General features: G+C 45.1%; 1 protein-coding gene across 1 annotated transcript in view; it reads left to right on the top strand.

The window, feature by feature from the left end:
* LOC144138229 (acyl-coenzyme A synthetase ACSM3, mitochondrial-like) overlaps nt 1-17,413 on the top strand; it is a 29,215-nt gene extending 11,802 nt beyond the window's left edge. Inside the window, exons 9-16 of the mRNA XM_077670422.1 lie at nt 381-534; nt 2,904-3,032; nt 4,090-4,164; nt 8,566-8,646; nt 10,316-10,417; nt 11,154-11,281; nt 13,354-13,573; nt 16,737-17,413. Coding sequence (XP_077526548.1) covers nt 381-534; nt 2,904-3,032; nt 4,090-4,164; nt 8,566-8,646; nt 10,316-10,417; nt 11,154-11,281; nt 13,354-13,573; nt 16,737-16,835 — 988 coding nt within the window. The 3' untranslated portion in view covers nt 16,836-17,413. The remainder of the gene's footprint in view (nt 1-380; nt 535-2,903; nt 3,033-4,089; nt 4,165-8,565; nt 8,647-10,315; nt 10,418-11,153; nt 11,282-13,353; nt 13,574-16,736) is intronic.
* Nucleotides 17,414-18,627: the final 1,214 nt, after the last annotated feature.

The raw sequence follows: 18,627 nt of genomic DNA, 5'->3' as shown, positions 1-18,627 counted from the left end.
ACAAACTTCACATAAAATTGTACAGTTGAGACGACTACATAGATATAACAAGATAACTTCCTGCGTTCGACAAGTGATAACTACAATTGGGCCATAAAACTTGCCAGAGCAGAATGTCCAAGGTTGAACAAGTTTCAAATGCAGCTGTGCAATTCGAAAAGCTGTGCTACTACTTCAAAAACCAGCTAGGCTTCTCTTTAGGACGTAAAATACCATTGATACACTTGACTGATCACTGGAAAAGGCAGGACTGTGAGGCAGAACTGTAAGTCACTGCACTGATAAATTGAGGAACTGAATTGCACTCGCTTCGAACAATAGGGGACAGTCTAATAGGCCTCCGTTAAAGGTTGCGCACGCCTGTTTGTCTCTCGATGCAGCCACTTTCAGAACCTTATGGCGCGTGACGTCTTCTGGTGCATGGCGGACACAGGTTGGGCCAAAACCGCGTACGGTACTTTACCTGCATGGCTTGTGGGTGCCTGTGTCTTCCAGGCTGAGATGCCCAAGTTCCTGCCGACCGCAACGTTAGCTGTAAGTTGTGATAACTTTATTTCCTTCACCCTTATGGCTTTCCAGTGCAAAAGCTGTAGTACGAGAGGACTTCTTCAAGTATTGCTGCGGGCTATGTTTCAGAAGTTTGCATTCGAATTGGTGTGGCTTATTTCTTTAGCTCATGGTGATGGAAAGCGCGAACCTAACAATTAATGGGGACAAGAGAATAAAACGAAGACGACACAAAGCACTGCGTATTGCCTTTGCTTTCTTCTCTAGTTCCTGTCGTTAGTTCGTGCTTTCTACAACTCACCCAAGCTTCTGCTCTTGCAAATTTCTCTAGAGTTTCTGCGCTAGCATGTTGACTGTAGACCAGAGTCATTTGGACAGTATTACTGAAACTATACATTGCACAGAGTGACCTGGCTTGCTGGTGACTGCTGCGCCATTGAGCGAGGCCGCGCACCCGTGGCTGTCGTCAGTTGTCGAACATCTGCTTTCCACATGGCTCTGTGCATGCCCAGTCATTGCTTAGCAGCGCAGTCCTTTGTGTTTCGTTGATGCGAAACATGCAGCATGGAATTTCGCGGTCACGTTGGTTTAGGAGCCACTTTGCTGCTACAGACGTCGCCACCACGGGCTTTCTTGCTTTCTTTCAAATGCTTTCTGCATTAGTAACACCACAGTTGAGGCATTCTTTGTAAATGCCATTACTAACCTGTGCTATTGCAACTGAGAAAATTCGACCTACAGTGGAACCCTGCTGATACGTCCCTGAGTCTTACGACGACCCGCTTCTTATGGCGAATCAGCGCGCTGTTAGGGCAAACTCTCCGTAGAAGCAATGCATTCAAAACCCTGATTGAACAATGCTTGGGTGCACACGGTCCGCTTCATACGATGGACCTCGACGGGGATAAACCGTCGTTTCCCCCATCTTTTACACCACTTCGCCGCGTTGTCCCAACCTTTCTTTATTCTTAACCCCCGTTTGACGCTGCTTGATTTGCGAAGGTCCACATGTGGGCCAGACTAGGTACTTACTGAAAAGATGCAAGCCACCAGGTGGGTACTGGCGAGCAAGAGTAAACCTTTGACAGCCCCACGCGGCTGCAGAACGGCAACACGCGTGCAGGTAAGTGGTGTACCGCGAAAAAACATATGATGCAAACCCCATGGCGATGACTGAACACCCGCTTTCTTCACCCTCTCGCTTCAAGTTTCTTCCGTTCACGACGCTCTCTCTCCCTACCGCCTCTCCCGCTTGACTTATCCTCCGGCGGACAAAACTTTAGACAATTCTAAGGCTCACTTGTGGCGACTTCTTCAGACAGGCACCTTTCCTAATCCCGCCGTCCTGACGCACTTCCACCCAGCTCTGTACCCCACTTCGGCCTGCTGCTTACGTGGCGGTCATGCCAAGAAATCCCACATCGTCTAGGCTTGCCTAAAAAACACTTTTCCCGAAATACACTCCAAGGAACGGTGGGAGGCCGCACTGCGCAGCTAGGACCCGGACCTATAGGCCCGCTTGGTAGCCAGGGCTGCCGAGGTCGCTGATAAGTTCACGCTGACAGCCATCAACGCGATCTAACCACCAGCATCGCTTTCATGACGCATAATCACTGGTATTCCTCAAAATAAAGTTTATTCTCTCTCTCTCTCTCTGTGCTCTGCTTATGGGTGTCTTTCAAGGCTGAGTTGTTGCTCCGCTCCTTTCTTTGCCGCCTTTTTCCCATCGCCTCTTTGGAAAATCGTTCATTTTGGTCGGCCTTGGCAGTTTCACACTCTTGCCGTTCCCCTCTCAGTTTGCTCGACCATGCCGGCCTTATCTCTCGCGCACTAGGCACAGGGGCTGGCGGGCTATAAATAGTGCTGGACGGCACGGGGGTCGCGTAGCACGTGGTGCATGGCTGGCAGTCCAGCGTAGACACCGCACGAAGGGGAAAGGTGCGCAAAATAGGCCTTTTATTTTTCGAAACTTTAGATTTCAGTTAGGGGTTTGCAATTTACGCCAGAATGCAAATTTACGCCACAATGCACCTGTCACGTGAGACCGGCTACTAGGCCAGCATTTGCCCGTGCCCCGATCGGTCATGCGGCGCTTTCCAGCAGTCCCTTGAAAGTTGTATTATCAGGGTTCCATTTTACTTGGAAGGAGACCGTGCAGTTTGTGTGTGAACTAACGCATGTTTCCTGGTTCGTGTTTAGTAGTTTGCCTTTTTCTCTACTTACTAAGCAACTTCACACTCAGTTTCGGCGTGCTTTTTGCGAACATGCGTGAGTCGTGCTTCCGCTGATTATGGCACGTCGAGTGTCATGAACTCAATGTAGTGTTGCGTTTGGCGTTACCTTACAACGCCCGCTTTAGAGCGGTCCGAAATGAGCCATCCTTTCATCTTGTGCAGGTTCTTCGGGATTACCCCATCACCAAGCTGTGTGCGCCGCCGACTGTGTACCGCTCTCTGCTGCGAGAGGATCCCTCCCTGTACCAGTTTAAATGTCTCAATGACTGCATATCTGGAGGGGAACCACTGGTGGGTGAGCGGGGATTCACGTGAGAGTTGGCAGGCAGTGCGAAAATGTGGAGAATGTTGCATGTTTGCACTGAGAATCAGCCGTTTGATAAGGTGAAATGTCTCTTCGCAAAGTCGACATTGAATGTCCTTGGTGCCCACGTCCACACCTATCGTACAGTAAACAAAAGCGCATGCAATCCCGTTACAGGCGCCGCTGGATGCCTGTAACAAGCTAAAGCGAGTTATAGTAGATGACTTAGCTAATTGGGTCAACTAATTAAGATGACTAATTAAATAGGTGATTACCGTATTTATTCAATGATAAGGCGAGGGTGCAGTTTGGAGAGTCAAAATAATTGCCATATATATATATATATATATATATATATATATATATATATAAAAGCAGAGGTGCATCCCGATGAAGACTGGTCCTCCAGTCGAAACGTTAGTAAACATTTTTGTTTTTGTTTTTTGAGACGTGCGTCTATCTCTACTTTCTGATATTTCTTCTGGACCATTGGGGCAACTTTTCTTCTTCAACCGTATATATATATATATATATATATATATATATATATATATATATATATATATATATATAACACCTCGACTTATATTTGAATAAATACAGTAATATGGCTGTGCACAAATTAGGAATTGGTAGCACATATTAGCTGAACAGGGCTTTGACAAATAGCTACTGTGCAATTAGGCACTGCATCTCTTTATCATTGCATTTATTAGTCCACTGTGATGTTGATTGATTGATTGTGGGGTTTAACGCGCCGACGCAACTAAGACGATGAGGCGCGCCGTAGTGGAGGGCGCCGGATTAATTTTGACCACCTGGGGATCTTTAACGTGCGCCAAATCTCGTACACACGGGCGTTTTTGCTTTTCGCCTCCATCAGAAAAGCGGCCGCCGCGGCCGGGAATCGAACCCGCAACCTCGTGCTCAGCAGCGCGCCGCCTTAGCCACTGAGCCACCGCGGCGGGTCCACTGTGATGTTCCTGCACTTTCATTATTGGGACTTTTTTTTTCCTGCTTTCTTAAGAGTTTGTTCTGTTTCAGAACCCGGAGGTTTTCGCACAGTGGCGCCGGCTGACAGGACTGGAAATCAGGGAGGGCTACGGTCAGACAGAGACGGTGTGTGAATGTGTGTATAAGTACTTCACTTTTGCATGAATGGCATGCAAAGTTTGCAAGAGCTGTGAGCTTCGGTTGTCTGAGAGTTGGCAGGGAATGTGGAATATAGGTAGCAGCAGGTTTCTCCTCACTGATATACTTACACCTTGTTTACATATGGGTGCGCTGCATTGGCTGGTCAGAGCATTGTTCTTATGGTAGCGGCTTGGATGCGTGACACTGACATATTTTTGTTACAATTTAGTGTCTCTGACTTCACGGGAAAGAGTAAAAAGCTTTATTGTAATGCATTTAAAAATGACAATAATGTGATACGATGCATGTGGTTGTGGGTGCCAGTATAATTCAAGCATTGCATCAATGAGAGAAATCCCCGCAGGGGCACCTTGTCTATTCAAGGTGACGGTAGTGGCGACACCGCGGACCCCAAGCTCATGTGGGTTGGAACAACCCACGCCCCGGCTGTGTGTAACTTAGCCACGTGTCCAGGGAAAAGGGAATCCTGGTGGCTGAGCCAAAGCCAGCGTTGATGATGATGGTGATGATTAGTGGCTTTCCTTTTGAATCGGGGAATCGGTTGTCAGCAACCGACTTGCCTGTTTTATTACGTTTACTTTTACTTGCCCTACTCCCAGCTAACCTATAGATTTGCTTCCTCCCTCCCATCTCTCCCTCTTTTCTGTTTTGAACTCATCGCTACCATCCCCCTTTTTTCTCCCCCCGCTGTTCGAAATTCTCATCCGATTACTCCGCCTACGTACCCATCCCTTCCCTACTTTTCCTCCACCACCACTCCAGTCGCCTCTTCGTCACCTCTATGGCCTTGAAGTTGAGGTGCCCCCTCGCCCCAAGTCCCAAAGCCTCCGCCAGCGTCGTTTCCCCCTCACCCTCACCCCGCGGTGGCCGTACCTCTGGGCAGCTCCTGACAATATGTAGTTTCCCGTTCACTGCCGCAGCATGCACACGTTTCATCCTGCTGCCTGTAGCTACCCGTGTATGCCCGGGTTCTCAGGCACCCTGCTCGTGCCTCGAAGAGCAAAGTACTGCCTCTTGTATTGTCATAGAATCCCTCCTTCTTAATTTCCCGTTTCTCTGCCCTATAAGTCTCCAGGGTTTTTTTTGCTTCCATTCTCTGTGCCCACTTCATCGTCTCTGCTGCCTTTACCTGCTTTTTAACTGTTGTGTAAACCCCGCTTTCCCCTACCGACTTTCCGTACCGCTTGGTTAGCTGTCTGGTCCTCCGTCTCCACTGCGTGTCCACGCTCCTCATATACAGGTACTTAAACACCCTCGCGGCCCATTTTTCGTCCTCCATGTCACGAAGTCGCTCCTCAAACTTTATCTTGCTCTGCACCTCCCTCGTCTCGAAAGACGACCAGCCCATATCCCCTTGTACCGCTTCATTTATAGTTTTGCTGTGGGCCCCTAGGGCCAATCTGCCTACCGCCCTCTGATTTACTTCCAGGCCCGCTTGGTCTCTGGCTTCATGCACAGAACCGAATTAGCGAAAGTTAATCCTGGTACCATGACCCCTTTCCAGACTCCCCTTACCACCTCGTATTTGCTGTATCCCCAGAGGGCTCTATGCTTCATTATAGCCGCGTTCCGTCTTCCTTTCCTCTTAAGGTGAGCCTCATGTGCCTGCGTGTAATCTTCGCTGTTGTTCAGCCATACTCCTAAGTATTTATACTCTTTCACCAATGGTATTTCTACTTGCTGCACTGATACTGTTTTGTGCTCCTCGCCGTCATTAAAGACCATGATCCCCGATTTTTCTCTGCTAAAGGATAGCCCTGGGTGCGTCGCTTCTTCACCACATATATCCATCAAGCCCTGCATACTTATCCGGTTGTCCGCCATCAACAATATGTCATCTGCATACATTAGCCCGGGAACCCGTTGTTCCACCACCCGCCCGTTTTTCATGTAGTCGAACCCCAGCGTGCTGACTTCTAGCTTCCTTTCTAACCCCGCCATGTAGATCATGAACAGCAGCGGAGAGAGAGGACATCCTTGTTTCAAACCCTTGTAGGTGTATACAGGCCTATTGTATGTTACCCCCTCCCACACTATTTGCACTTGGTTCTCCCGGTATAGCTCCCTGAGTAAGCTAATGAATTCTGCCCCAACTCCCTCGTCCTCCAGGATACTCCAAAGCCGCTCCCTGTCTACATTATCATATGACGCTTCGATGTCCAGAAAGGCTAACCACAAAGGTCGGTTTTGCATCTTCGCCACCTCTATGCATTGGCTTACCACGAAGAAGTTGTCGTCTAGTCTTCTGTCCTTTCGAAACCCATTTTGAAGCTCCCCTAATATCCTATTTTCTTCCACCCACTGCTCTAGTTCGAACTTCACTGTCTGCACTGCTAACCTGTACAGCACTGACGTGACGGTTACGGGCCTATACAAGCTCGGGTTTGTCCTGACTCCTTTGCCCTTGTACACTAAGTTCATCCTGCTCATTTGCCACGCGGCCGGTATTGCCTTTTCTTTTGTGCACCACTCACCCTTGTCAACAGCTGTTTTTGAAACCTCGCTTTGAAACTCTCTTTACCAACAAGCCTCGGACTATTCCAACCATGTTTTTCAGGTACCGTACTCTTAATGAAGCCCTTGAAATTTATGTAGATGATACCATGCTGGTCACCCACAGAACCGGTTATACTCCATTGGAATACCACCAGCCACAATGTGACTTTTCCTTGCTGAAGTACAATAAGCACAACACTCCAAAGGAACTACTGCAGCAAGATTTCTTAGATCTTCAGTTCAGATGTGCTGGATGTGCTACTTACTTTACAGATGGTTCTAAAGGAGAAAGGCATGTGGGAGCAGCTGCAATTGGACCTTATTACGAAGAATGCCAACGGCTCAGACCTGACGCTAGTATCTTCACTGTCGAACTGTATGCCATAGAGCTCGTTTTAAACAAAGTATGCACTGAAAGGACACCGCAGTCAGTCATCTTCTCTGACTCTCTCAGCGCACAAGCAGCCCTGTGTTCAGGAAAAAAAACCAAAAATCTGCATGTTCAACAAGTGCTTAACCAACTGATGGACTGTAACAAAAATCACTTAGACGTGAGCTTCTGTTGGGTACTGAGTCATGTAGGAATTGACGGCAATGAAAAGGCAGATGCCCTCGCAGCCCAGACAAAAGAGCTCGAGGTGACGGTAACTCGTTTACCCTACCAGGATTACAGAAGGAGACTAAAATGATCAATTATGAAGGAGTGGCAGTCTGAATGGACAGAACTCAATAAAAACAAGCTCCACTTTGTGAAGCCGCACCTGAGAGAGTGGCAGAGCTGCAGACATAAAGAAATATTTGTAGAGGTGGCGTTATGTCGCCTAAGAATTGCAACACGTGCTTGACCCACAACTTCCTATTGCTAGGAGAAGACCCTCCAGAATGTGAGCAATGTGGGAAACGCCTTACGGTAATACACATACTTATAGAGTGTCGTAGTTACGAAAACAAGCGTCGTGAATTTTTTTCCCACTTTTATAAATTTCACATTCCATTGCACCCTGTTTTACTACATACTAGGCGATGAGCCCCTGGTTCCCATAGAAAAGGTTTTTAAGTTTTTGAGTGCAATCAAGCTTTTACAGAAACTTTGATTTTACCATATTTACATCACTTTTACATGAGCCTTTTACCGTGGTGTGTTCAAATGTAATATATTACCTTGTGTCTGGCGCATTATAGCCAAATTTGGCTGCTGCGCCAATAAAATTCAAATTCATCATCATCAATGGGAGAAATACCGTATTTATTCAATTATAAGGCATGCATGATGATAAGGTGAGGGTGCAGTTTGGAGAGTAAAAAAAATCACCATATATATATATATATATATATATATATATATATATATATATATATATATATATATATTATGTGAGACCCAGTGACTACACTCCCAGTACTTTGGGTTATGTTACCGGCGCTTCTTCGTAATCACCCACTATCATCAGTGCTAGCCCCGATGGGCTCGGCATCATCATCACTTGTAAATAATCATCATCACCGCTTGATCTTCTTCCTTAGCCCGAGCGTTCGAATAAACGGCCACGCAAACCGTCGTCTCTCACAGAACCGTCGTCTCTCACAATATATATATATATATATATATATATATATATATATATATATATATATAGTGAGCTTTGAATATAAGGCAGGGCATGACTTTGCGACTACGGATTTTGGAAAAAAACCTCGCCTTATATTCGAATAAATACGGTAGAATGATAAATTGGTGCACAGAAGTGCACATAGCACAAGCAGTTGGGCTGTAATTAACCTGTAAACAAACAGTCATACAACTAAAACCTCAAGCTGCCGTATTTCGTCGTTTGATTTGCCTCTTCAATTTGAAATTTTCTTACCCAGGTGATTTTATGTGCTGCACCGAAGAATCTTCCTGTCAAGCCTGGATCTATGGGTGTTCCAGCTCGGAATGTATCGCTGCAGGTCAGTTCTAGCTCTAACTATGAATAGCGACTTTTTGAAGTGCTCAGCAGTCAGCCTTGACAATGACAGCAAGCTATGAACAGTCATTAGCTGCCTGTTCCTTTCAAAATGCATGCCATGCAGTGTAGCCCCGAAAGAATGGCGGCGATAAAGATTGGGTGATTTATTTTATAACGTTACATAATCTATTGCCACAAACAATACTTTGTGAATCATTTCGCTTATGTTCCGTTGCTGGCGCCTGGCTTCCCATGATAATTCTCATCCCATGCCGAAAGTGGAACACCCATTTTTTTTTTTCTAGCATTAAAGGAGCCATGAAGACAAAACACAAGTTTGTGTTATTCGAAAGATTTCGTGTTTTATACTGCCCCCAGTGCTTGTCCGAATGCAAACGACGCTTTATTCACTGAGAAATAACTAATTAAAGTTAAAATTTTGATTTTCCCGCTAAATTGTGTGTTTTCGTGGTCTGCAATGACATCACAGGGCTTTGTTTACCGTTAGTAAACGTAGATGGCGCCACCACACCGCAGCAAACTGTTTTCTGGCTTAGGTTTGTTTGTGAATGTATTTGTCAATCGTTTCGTGCAACATGGTGCTCGCTCGACAAATACGGTCACGTAAGACATCGTCACTTGCGTCAATCGGCCAGTGTCGTCTGAAACAACCCCAAAGCCCCACAGTCCTGTGCAGCTAAACCAAGCATAGTCCACGCAGTACCAACAGCAGCATACGCATCGGTACTCCTATGTTTACGTATACTTTCGTTACTTCCACTGTTTGTCCCACCATTCTTAGGGCTTTCAAAAGAATGTGCCCTAAATTTAAGCGCAAATAGCTCGTTCGGCAAGCTTATAAGCTCTGCCTAATTTGCGCTTGCTTTTGCCGCCCTCCGCCAATCGCAGAGCTGTCTGGTATGACATCATAGGTTCTGTTGCGGGAAATGAGTTAGTGGGTCGCATGGCCATTCCCTTTTTTTCCTAATTATGTAGCTTATTTGAGCGAAGTTTACGTTAAAAGTGGTGTCAGTATGATTCTAACAAGGCAATCTTTTGAATGAACCAAACTTGTGTTTTCTCTTCTTGGCTCCTATAAATTAAGCTGCATCCATCAATCAGCTGTTCAATGAGGAAAGAGTTTAAACCATTTTTAACTTTTCCAGATGGTTTTGTTACGATCAGCAGTGTTCTCAGTTTGCTTGAGTGATTCTGAGAAAAGACAGCGATAGAAGAGAAATGCCTGCAGACCAAATGTGGCATTCGATTCGCCAACTCTCGACTGTGCATACGTCACTTTGTTTGACTGCTTTTTCACCGTTCAAGCTTTTCTTATATGTAGTTCATTGTGGAGCAAAAGTTTGCTTCAGTAAACTTAAAGACCTTGCGACGTTCTTGACTAAGTTAATTTTGTCATTCAGACCGAGCTTTCACCTGGGCTTTGTTTGGTGTATAAGATTAGTACTAATAATAATGTTACCTCCATAAGCTGTGTTACCATTTGAAAAATGCCGTTATTAATTCCATGTGCATATAGCTTATTTAAACCACGAACGTAGAGCACATGACTTAACAAGTGTTCTGCTGTGCTTGACGCTTGTCTGCGAGAAGGAATGATACGTACGCAACTGCTGAATCGTGTAGAGCTTTTGTGCGACTCTTCCTTCCAGATTCATGACAAGAATGGGGAAGAAGTTGCTGTCAGTGAGACTGGCCTCCTTGCTGTGTCCGTAAACAAGAAACGACCTTTGGGGTTTTTCACTTGCTATCGGGTAAGTCCTATCTTTTCTTTGTGTAGTCCCTTGTGGGGTGTCTCTAGCTGTTACACCAAAGACAGCAGCGTACGACAAAAAAAAATTAAAGCCGTTCCACTCAATGTGAAAGCTGTCGGAAGTGCAGAGCAGTGATTCACCATAATGGGCTGGAGCGCCGTTATCTGCTCACTGCTGCCACCCAACGCAATTCAAATTTCCCGCCTTCGCAGTGCTCACACGCCCGCTGCCTGAAACTGTGCCAGCTGGAGTTCTGTTCTTTTTGTGCTTGCTTTTCCTCTCGCACGTGCCGGCGTTGTACTGCCACTTTTTCTCACTTACTATCGGAAAAACCAACCCAACGAGCGAATTCCCAATTAAATGAACACGGACGCTGCCGGTTAGTTACGTATATTTTGCCTCAAATGTGCATACAGTTTTTCTAGTGCCAAACAACGGGGAGATGTACGACAAGCGCAATTGGTGCACGAGTTTCGAATGCTCATGACTTTATAAACTACTTGGCTTTAGAAGCCTCTGGGTTACACTGCGACGACAGAACGCCATGTGGCTTTACTTGGGCCCAGTGAGCGAGCTACGACAGCAGGGCGAGCCTCTAAAGTGCTCTGCACTTAATAAACAGCAGGTGATTAGTAGCGAATGCTTACGTGGTACTTAGATAACTGTCAGAGAAATTTTTGCTTGTTTTTTTTTTTTTTTTTTTTTTTTTCCTGAGCTCATCGTTATTGCCTTTCAGGGTGATCCTGAGAAAACAGCTAGTTCTTTTCGGAATGGCTTTTATTACACGGGTGACTGTGTGTCGAAGGATCATGATGGATACTTCTGGTTTTACGCCCGTGCAGATGATGTTATCATCTCAGCAGGGTACGTGTCTTTTTTCATTCATTCTGTTCATTCAATTCAAACTTATGGCATCACACACCTCACTGCTGGTCAGCATACAAAATTTGGACATTGTGATAGGACAGAAAGCATGGTTACTGGCTTATTGGCTTGTGGATTATAAATAGGGTTGTTCGTTTTCGGGTATTACATTTTCTTAAAATCGGGTACGCATAATCGTGGACAAATCAGGTATTTTGTAAAACCATTCCGAAATTCGAGTTTTTTCAGGTTAAATTTGGAGATGTACTACTAAGTAATACACTGAATTTATTTTATTAGTAGGTGTCATGAGCTTCTTAACTATAACACGTTAAAATTGGCCCTTGTTTCAAGCTGGTAATTCGAGGGGACATCAGGGTTTTCTAGCAAACACTCTCCGAAATTTGGCATTTCTTTGAAATGAACCAGTAATGGTGACAGTAAAGAGCATTGATAACTTTTAAGAAATGAACCATTTTATTCACAAAAAAGATGGTAATCAATTTTTTACGCATTAATTGTTTGCATTCGTTATCATCCACATGGACAACTTCATTCACGACCTGTCCAATCGTTGAACGCATCTCAGCCAGGAGGAATTCTCTCAATATCACAGCTTGCTAAGCGCGAAAATGTCGGTACAGCATTTTTAAGCCTGGGGTAGTGAGCGTTAGAGTCATGCCAACACTCAATGAGTTCAAAAGCTGTGTTTGTGGGGCTTGCTTCCAGCAAGTACTGGTTGAGAACGGTGGACCGTCGACCCACAATTGTGCAGATCGCTACTTTGAAAAGGTCCATTTGGGGAGAAATCTGGTTTAACCCGATTCTCCTGAATCGTGTTCGGGGTGTACGAATTTGTAAACGAACAACCCTAATTATAGATACCCCCTTTTTTTTGCATGGCTTTATTCTAATTCAACCTCCATGCATTTGTTTGTAGGTTTTAAGCATAAAATGAATTTGTAGGACTGAACTGATCTAAAAATATCTGTGTGCACATGCACATTGCACTACAGAAGTTAAAAAATGAAATTTATTTGATTGTACAGTCAAACCCGGTTATAGCGAACTGCAGCCACGATTAGTTCGATATATCCAATAGTTCGATATAGCCGAACTCGCCCTTAACGAATTTATTGTTACGAGTTCGCAATACACGAGAATCCCCTTGCCTTCCCCCCATGCAGAAACGAACAAAATAAAGTATGTCATTACCATACACAAAACAATCGACTTATTGCAATTAATAGAGCTAATTTCCGCCTTAACGCCTTCCAAAAAAGTGGTGATTTTTGTTTTCCCTTTCGTATTGGCAGCGTTAACTAGCACAGCATTCTTTACATGAGACAATGTTTGCATCAGTTCGAGTCCGTGTCCTTCAATATCTAAGAAATATTGGCGGAGGACATCCTCTGCCTCCTCAGTGGTTACGACGGTGCTGCTGACGACGGTGCTGCTGACGGTGCCCGTGTCCGAGGGGCTTACAGTGACGGCAACGGCGTCGTCGACGCTCAGGAAATCTCCGCAGGACACTCCTTTCGGCACAGCATCGGGAAGGTTGGCGAGCTGCTGTGTTGGTCCGGACTCGACTCACTGACTGGGCGGGTTCTGTCGTGAGCTCCGCACGTCGAAAACAGCTGTGGAAAGTGTCGGGCGTCATGTCACTCCATACGAGGCGCAATATCTCAGTCACGGCCAATCAACATCTCAATCGCTGCTCCGAGACCGTGCATTTTGGCGGCCATTCTAAGCACGCCGAGTTCGATATATCAGATGTGAAGTTCGTTATAAGAAACATGTTTCGCGTGTATTTCCGTAACTGATTTATTTTTGTTCGATATGTAGCATAATTCGCTCTATCCGGGTTTGTTATAGTCGGGTTTGACTGTAGTATTTCAGTTTCTTGAAACAGGTCATACCACGTTAGCTTTTGGTGTTGCTACTCCGCAAGGTATGGCTTGACAAGCGTAAGCAAACTAATGATAAGAAAGCATGAGCTCTATAAGCCTTTAGCGTTTTTGTTCTTTTAACCTGACCGTAATCCCTGCCTCTGCATATATTTTCACCCCCAGCTATCGAATCGGCCCCTTTGAGGTGGAGAGCGTGCTTGTGGAGCATCCGGCGGTCATGGAGTGTGCGGTCGTCGCCAGTCCAGACTTTGAGCGTGGCGAGGTGGTCAAGGCCTTCGTGGTGCTGCACGCAGACTACAGGACCGCGGACACGAGGCGTCTGACCGAAGAGCTTCAGCAGCACGTCAAGAAGCACACCGCACCGTACAAGTACCCTCGCAAGGTGTCCCCCCGTTCCTGCTCTTTCCTTTGTGTACGACCTCTGAAGCATGCTGGTCGTTGTCTTGTAACGAAAAATCTGCAGGCTGTTTTACCCGTGCTATGCGAGCATTTCAAAGGCATTTCAGTCGAATTATTTACGAGTGAAAATTGGGGTTTAAAGTGCACAATCTTCATAATTTTTCACTTGATTTTGTTTTCTATCACTTGCTCTACGATCACAAGGTAACTTAATACTCTCAACACCAGTGCTACAAAAAAAAAAAAAAAAAAAACTGGCTGTCAGCGCATGTTTTGTTCGCGCTTGTTGATTGTTATCAATTTGATTGCTAATAACTGTTTTCTTTTTGCTCATTTTATCTCCAAAGTTAAATTTTTGTCAGTTACAAAACAGGGCAGCAGTGGCAACACCAAAACATGGCGGGCAAATGCGGAAACTTTCGACTGCCTTTGAGAATTGTCGTGGAGATTGGCGGAACTCCTTCCAGTTCGAATGGCGTTCGAAAATTTCGAAGGTCACTCGACTGAAATGTTCTTTCAAACGCTTGTGTAGCACGGGTATTAGTTTCATTTGCCCCAGACAAAGCTAACCATGAGTCATGTATGCTCCTCAATTTTCCGCACAATGGATAGGTCAATTGATACAATAGCTCCTGAGGTGTTCGAAAATGACAGACATGAAAGTGTGGGACATCCTAAAGGAGCACTGACACCAATTTTCGGCGTTAATATTATTGCACAGTTCGCTTCCTTCACTCAACAGAATACCCTGGGTGAAATATGAGCGTCCTGTGACACGAAGAACATAGTTTAATTATTTATCGCGCCGACGGAGCAGCGCGCGGAGCGGCACTCAGCAAATGGACATCAGCGTGACATCATCCAGTGAGAGCCAAAAGAAGTTACGCGGCAGCCCTCGTCAAAAGCTCGTGACGTCACTTCATGTGCGCGGCCCCACAAGCGGCAAGCGGGCGCCACACCCATAGGCGTGCGCACAGGGGGGGCAGGGGGGGGCGGCCGCCCCCCCTAATCATCTGAAGGGGGGCGCCAAATTGGCTCATATTTAGCCAATGTAACACATTAAAGTAAAAATTTCTGCTCAGAAATATTTTGTATGTGTTGCAATTTCATCGCATTGAAATAAAAATTTTATAACATTAAAGTAAAAATTTCTGCTCAGAAATATTTTGTATGTGTTGCAATTTCATCGCATTGAAATAAACATTTTATAACCATCCCTCTTTGCACTGCGTTCGGACCGCTAGGCCCGCGCACTAGGCCTTCAGTGGGAAGAGGTCGGGAGTAGCTGTAAGAAGGGGGGGGGGGCAGCGGTAAGACTTTGCCCCCCCTAATCGAGAACTCTGCGCACGCTTATGGCCACACCCTCTCAAGCAGACGCCGGTGACGTCCGCACAAAGCAGTGAGGTCAGGCAGGGATTCTGTCATATGCGCCGTTCGGGATGAAAGCACGGGAATTTGAAACAAACGATTTTCAGGCCATTCAATGTAATTAACTATCGCGTGCTGAAGTATTCCAAGTGCTGTTTCAGGTTCGCCAGGCTATTAAGCATCGATAAAAGCAATAAAAGTGTAGCATAAAATTTTCGTGTCAGTGCTCCTTTAAGAGATTACTATGGTGTCTTCAGGGCTTGCTTCAGAACATAAGGCTTTTGTTTACATATAGCAGCTCATACGTTGGGCGGATTCATCAAGATTGAATCATTTGATGGTACTAATCCTTTCAACTGAGAGGCTTGTCTTATAAAACGCTGTTCCAAACTTGCGCATTCGCTATGTTAACCAGAGTTGCTGTAAATGAGTTCAACTGTACAAAGAAACTTAATTTATTCAAGCAGTCTGAGTAAGGCCTACAGAAAAGGCATGCAGGTCTAGTCAAGAATCTCAAATGTGCTCTTGCTCCTCAAGAACACTGAAGCTTTATTTCTTGGATGGAGTGTAAAATTGTTTACTTTAGGTTTGATATGTTGGAGTTGTTTCGGGAATGCGTCGAGAATGCAGCATTTATTTGCTGCACTAGCTCGCATCCTCATAACAGTTACTAAGTATTGGGTATAACAGGGATGCAGTTATAGCCAGTTCTTGCTTCATGCCTAGCATAAATTGCACGTCGAAATTTGTAAATGTGGGGCTAAAAGCATAGCTCCAAGCTTCATACATTCATAACACAAGGTAACGTGCTTATTGTGTGCTAACTTGCTTGAATAACACTAACATGCGAGTAGATTTTGTGAAGGTTTGTTGCACTGCAAATCTCTTTAAAGGTGATGAAAGGCTTAGCCAGGTAACTCTGAAATGACAGTGTGCAAATGTCGCAAAAAGTGGCTCAATTAATGCTCATTTTCTTAAAGGAGCACTGACACGAAAATTTTGTTGCACTTTTATTGCTTTTATCGATGCTTAATGGTCTGGCCAACCTGAAACAGCACTTCAAATACTTCAGCGCGCGATAGTTAATTACATTGAACGGCCTGAAAATCGTTTGTTTCACATTCCCGCGCTTTCATCCCGAATGGCGCATATGACAGAATCCCTGCCTGACCTCACCGCTTTGTGCGGATAGAGTGAACTAGAATCCGCTCGAGAGGGTGTTGCACTCGCTCGCTGCTTGTGGGGCCGCGCGCGTGAAGTGACGTCACGAGTTTTTGACGAGTGCTGTCGCGTCACTTCTTTTTCCTCTCCTGGAGTGATGTCACGCTGATGTCCATTTGCGGAGTGCCGCTCCGCGCGCTGCTCCGTCGGCGCGATAAACGAAATCCAATTGAACTATGTTCTTCGCGTCGCAGGCCGCTCATATTTCAGCCAGGGTATTCTGTTGAGTGAAGGAAGCGAACTGTGCAATAATATTAACGCCGAAAATTGGTGTGAGTGCTCCTTTAAAACCTGTGCAGTGCATAAAGAATTTTCGTTTGCTAAGAACCAGTAATTAATGAACAGCGTGGCATCCAGAACATTTTTCTGCTTACTGCCAATGGACGTATAATTATTTTTTTTATGTAATCTGTTTGAAAGCAGGTATCTCTTCTGTGGGACATTTTTGCAGCTGAGATGAATGATAGAGCTTCTGTTTAAGCCTCTCAAACTGAAGACAGTGGCTTTACTTCCTTGTGTAGTCTTGCGTTACTAATTTTGACTTCTGATCTACCCAGGTGGAGTTTGTGGACGAACTGCCCAAGAATATCGGTGGCAAAATTCTTCGAAATTTGCTCCGCGAGAAAGAAAAGGCTGCGGTTACTGCTCAAAGCTGAATTTTACTCTCACAACGCAGATAGATGTAAACACACAACACACAACGAAAATCGTTCAGCCATGCTGCCTCTGCAGTTGCTCAATTTACAGTTGTCAATTCCCGCTAGGACACACTGGTTTTTACAGTTGCGTGCATATCATTATGTTAAAGGGACCACTAAGACAACATTCAACGTTGCTTTATTTGTAATACTGTATTGTTTTTTTATAACTCACTTTAGTTTTGTTCACACAAAAGTACATTTTTGTCAGTGAGAAAGTCAAATTTATACGGACTTGATTGATTGATTGTAGGGTTTCACGCGCAGATGCAACGCAGGCGATGAAGCGTGCCATAGTGGAGGGCTCCGGATTAATTTTGACCACCTGGGGATCTTTACCGTGTGCCGAAATCTCGTACACACGGGTGTTTTTGCTTTCCGCCTACACCAGAAAAATTTATAGGGACACTAAAGGCTGAAAAAACTTTTTGGTCTTAACTGAAAGGTCACACATTCAAAGCTGTTTTGGCCTTTGTTTAATGGCAGTCGATGCTTTGTTTGTTTTGAAATATAGAAATAAACAATTAGAGCTGTCATTTCTCTCTCACTTCTCTCCCATTTTTGCGTGACACAAGAAATCACGTTTCACATTGTGAAGAGGGACCACTTACTACGAAGCCATTCAAGGTGTTTTCAGCACAGGAGTTGTTTCCGCCTAGGAGAAGCAGAAAAAGCTCTGTACGTAATTTTCTAACACGCGCGCAGCTTTCTGTCAGACATGTCATTTAGCCAGTCGTGCCGGTAATCTCGGAGTTTCATTGCTAAATGTCGTACATAAACAAACACACAGAACAAAAAGGGGAAATTTCTTTCGCATTCACTTGCCCAAGTCATCTGACGGTACCTACGACTATGCAGAACATTGGACCACGATTGCAACTCACACAAACCTAATTATCAGCAGTTGTAGTGAAAGAACCTGCTCAGTAATGTCTGAGTGTCAGAGTTTGTGCCTTCTTGAGACACACTGAGCACGAGTTTCCACATTCTGGCATTTTACATTTAGTGCAAGTCCCCGTTGCCTCTGCAGTGTGTTTGTTTCAGAAAAAAAATCTTCACCAATCCTGTGCGTCACCATTAAAGATTTGCGATGTCGCAAAACATAGCGCAGGAAAGTGTATGAGGCAATACCTGTTTTGGTGCTTTCGGCACTTGTGCCTTAATGCTGGAAGTGGTTTGTGGATAGATTGTGGATGATGCACTATCCAATGGCACACGGAATGGTCAGCAGTAGATTGTGGATGTCGCACTATTAAATGGCACACGGAATGGCCAGCGTTGGATTGTGGATGTTGCACTATTTGATGGCTGCATGTACCTGTGAACACGTACGTGCAGCCACTCTGTCACCAGCAGACCAATTGGCAGATATCAGTTAAAGTGTCAAACCCTTTTGCCTGCCACAAAGTGTAAGCGCTAGAGTTACAAGTGATAGTTCTGGCGTCCCAGGTGAGTGTTCCAGTGCAACAGATGCTAGCGACACATCTGCTGCTGATGTCATCTCTACAGAGAATACGTCACCGCCAAGGCCTGGGCAGGCTGTGATCAAGAAACCCAATATATGCTGCTACTTGCACAGGTGCGATGGCTTGAGAGCTGGTGGTGTGATTTTCGTTGTAACAACGGATAAACTTTTGTTTGATCTGTTTAACAATGGATAAACTTTTGTTTGATCTGTTTATTATTATTTTTTTTTTGCTGGGAGGAAAAAAGCGGCCGGTGCTTCTGAACTGGAGACAGAAGGTGCCAG

Source organism: Haemaphysalis longicornis, unplaced genomic scaffold (genome assembly GCF_048455015.1).
Source record: "Haemaphysalis longicornis isolate Haplotype H1 unplaced genomic scaffold, Haemaphysalis longicornis Haplotype H1 scaffold_5, whole genome shotgun sequence".
Taxonomy (NCBI): domain Eukaryota; kingdom Metazoa; phylum Arthropoda; class Arachnida; order Ixodida; family Ixodidae; genus Haemaphysalis; species Haemaphysalis longicornis.
The sequence above is the reverse complement of the archived record's forward strand: the minus strand, read 5'-3'. Positions and strand labels throughout refer to the sequence as shown.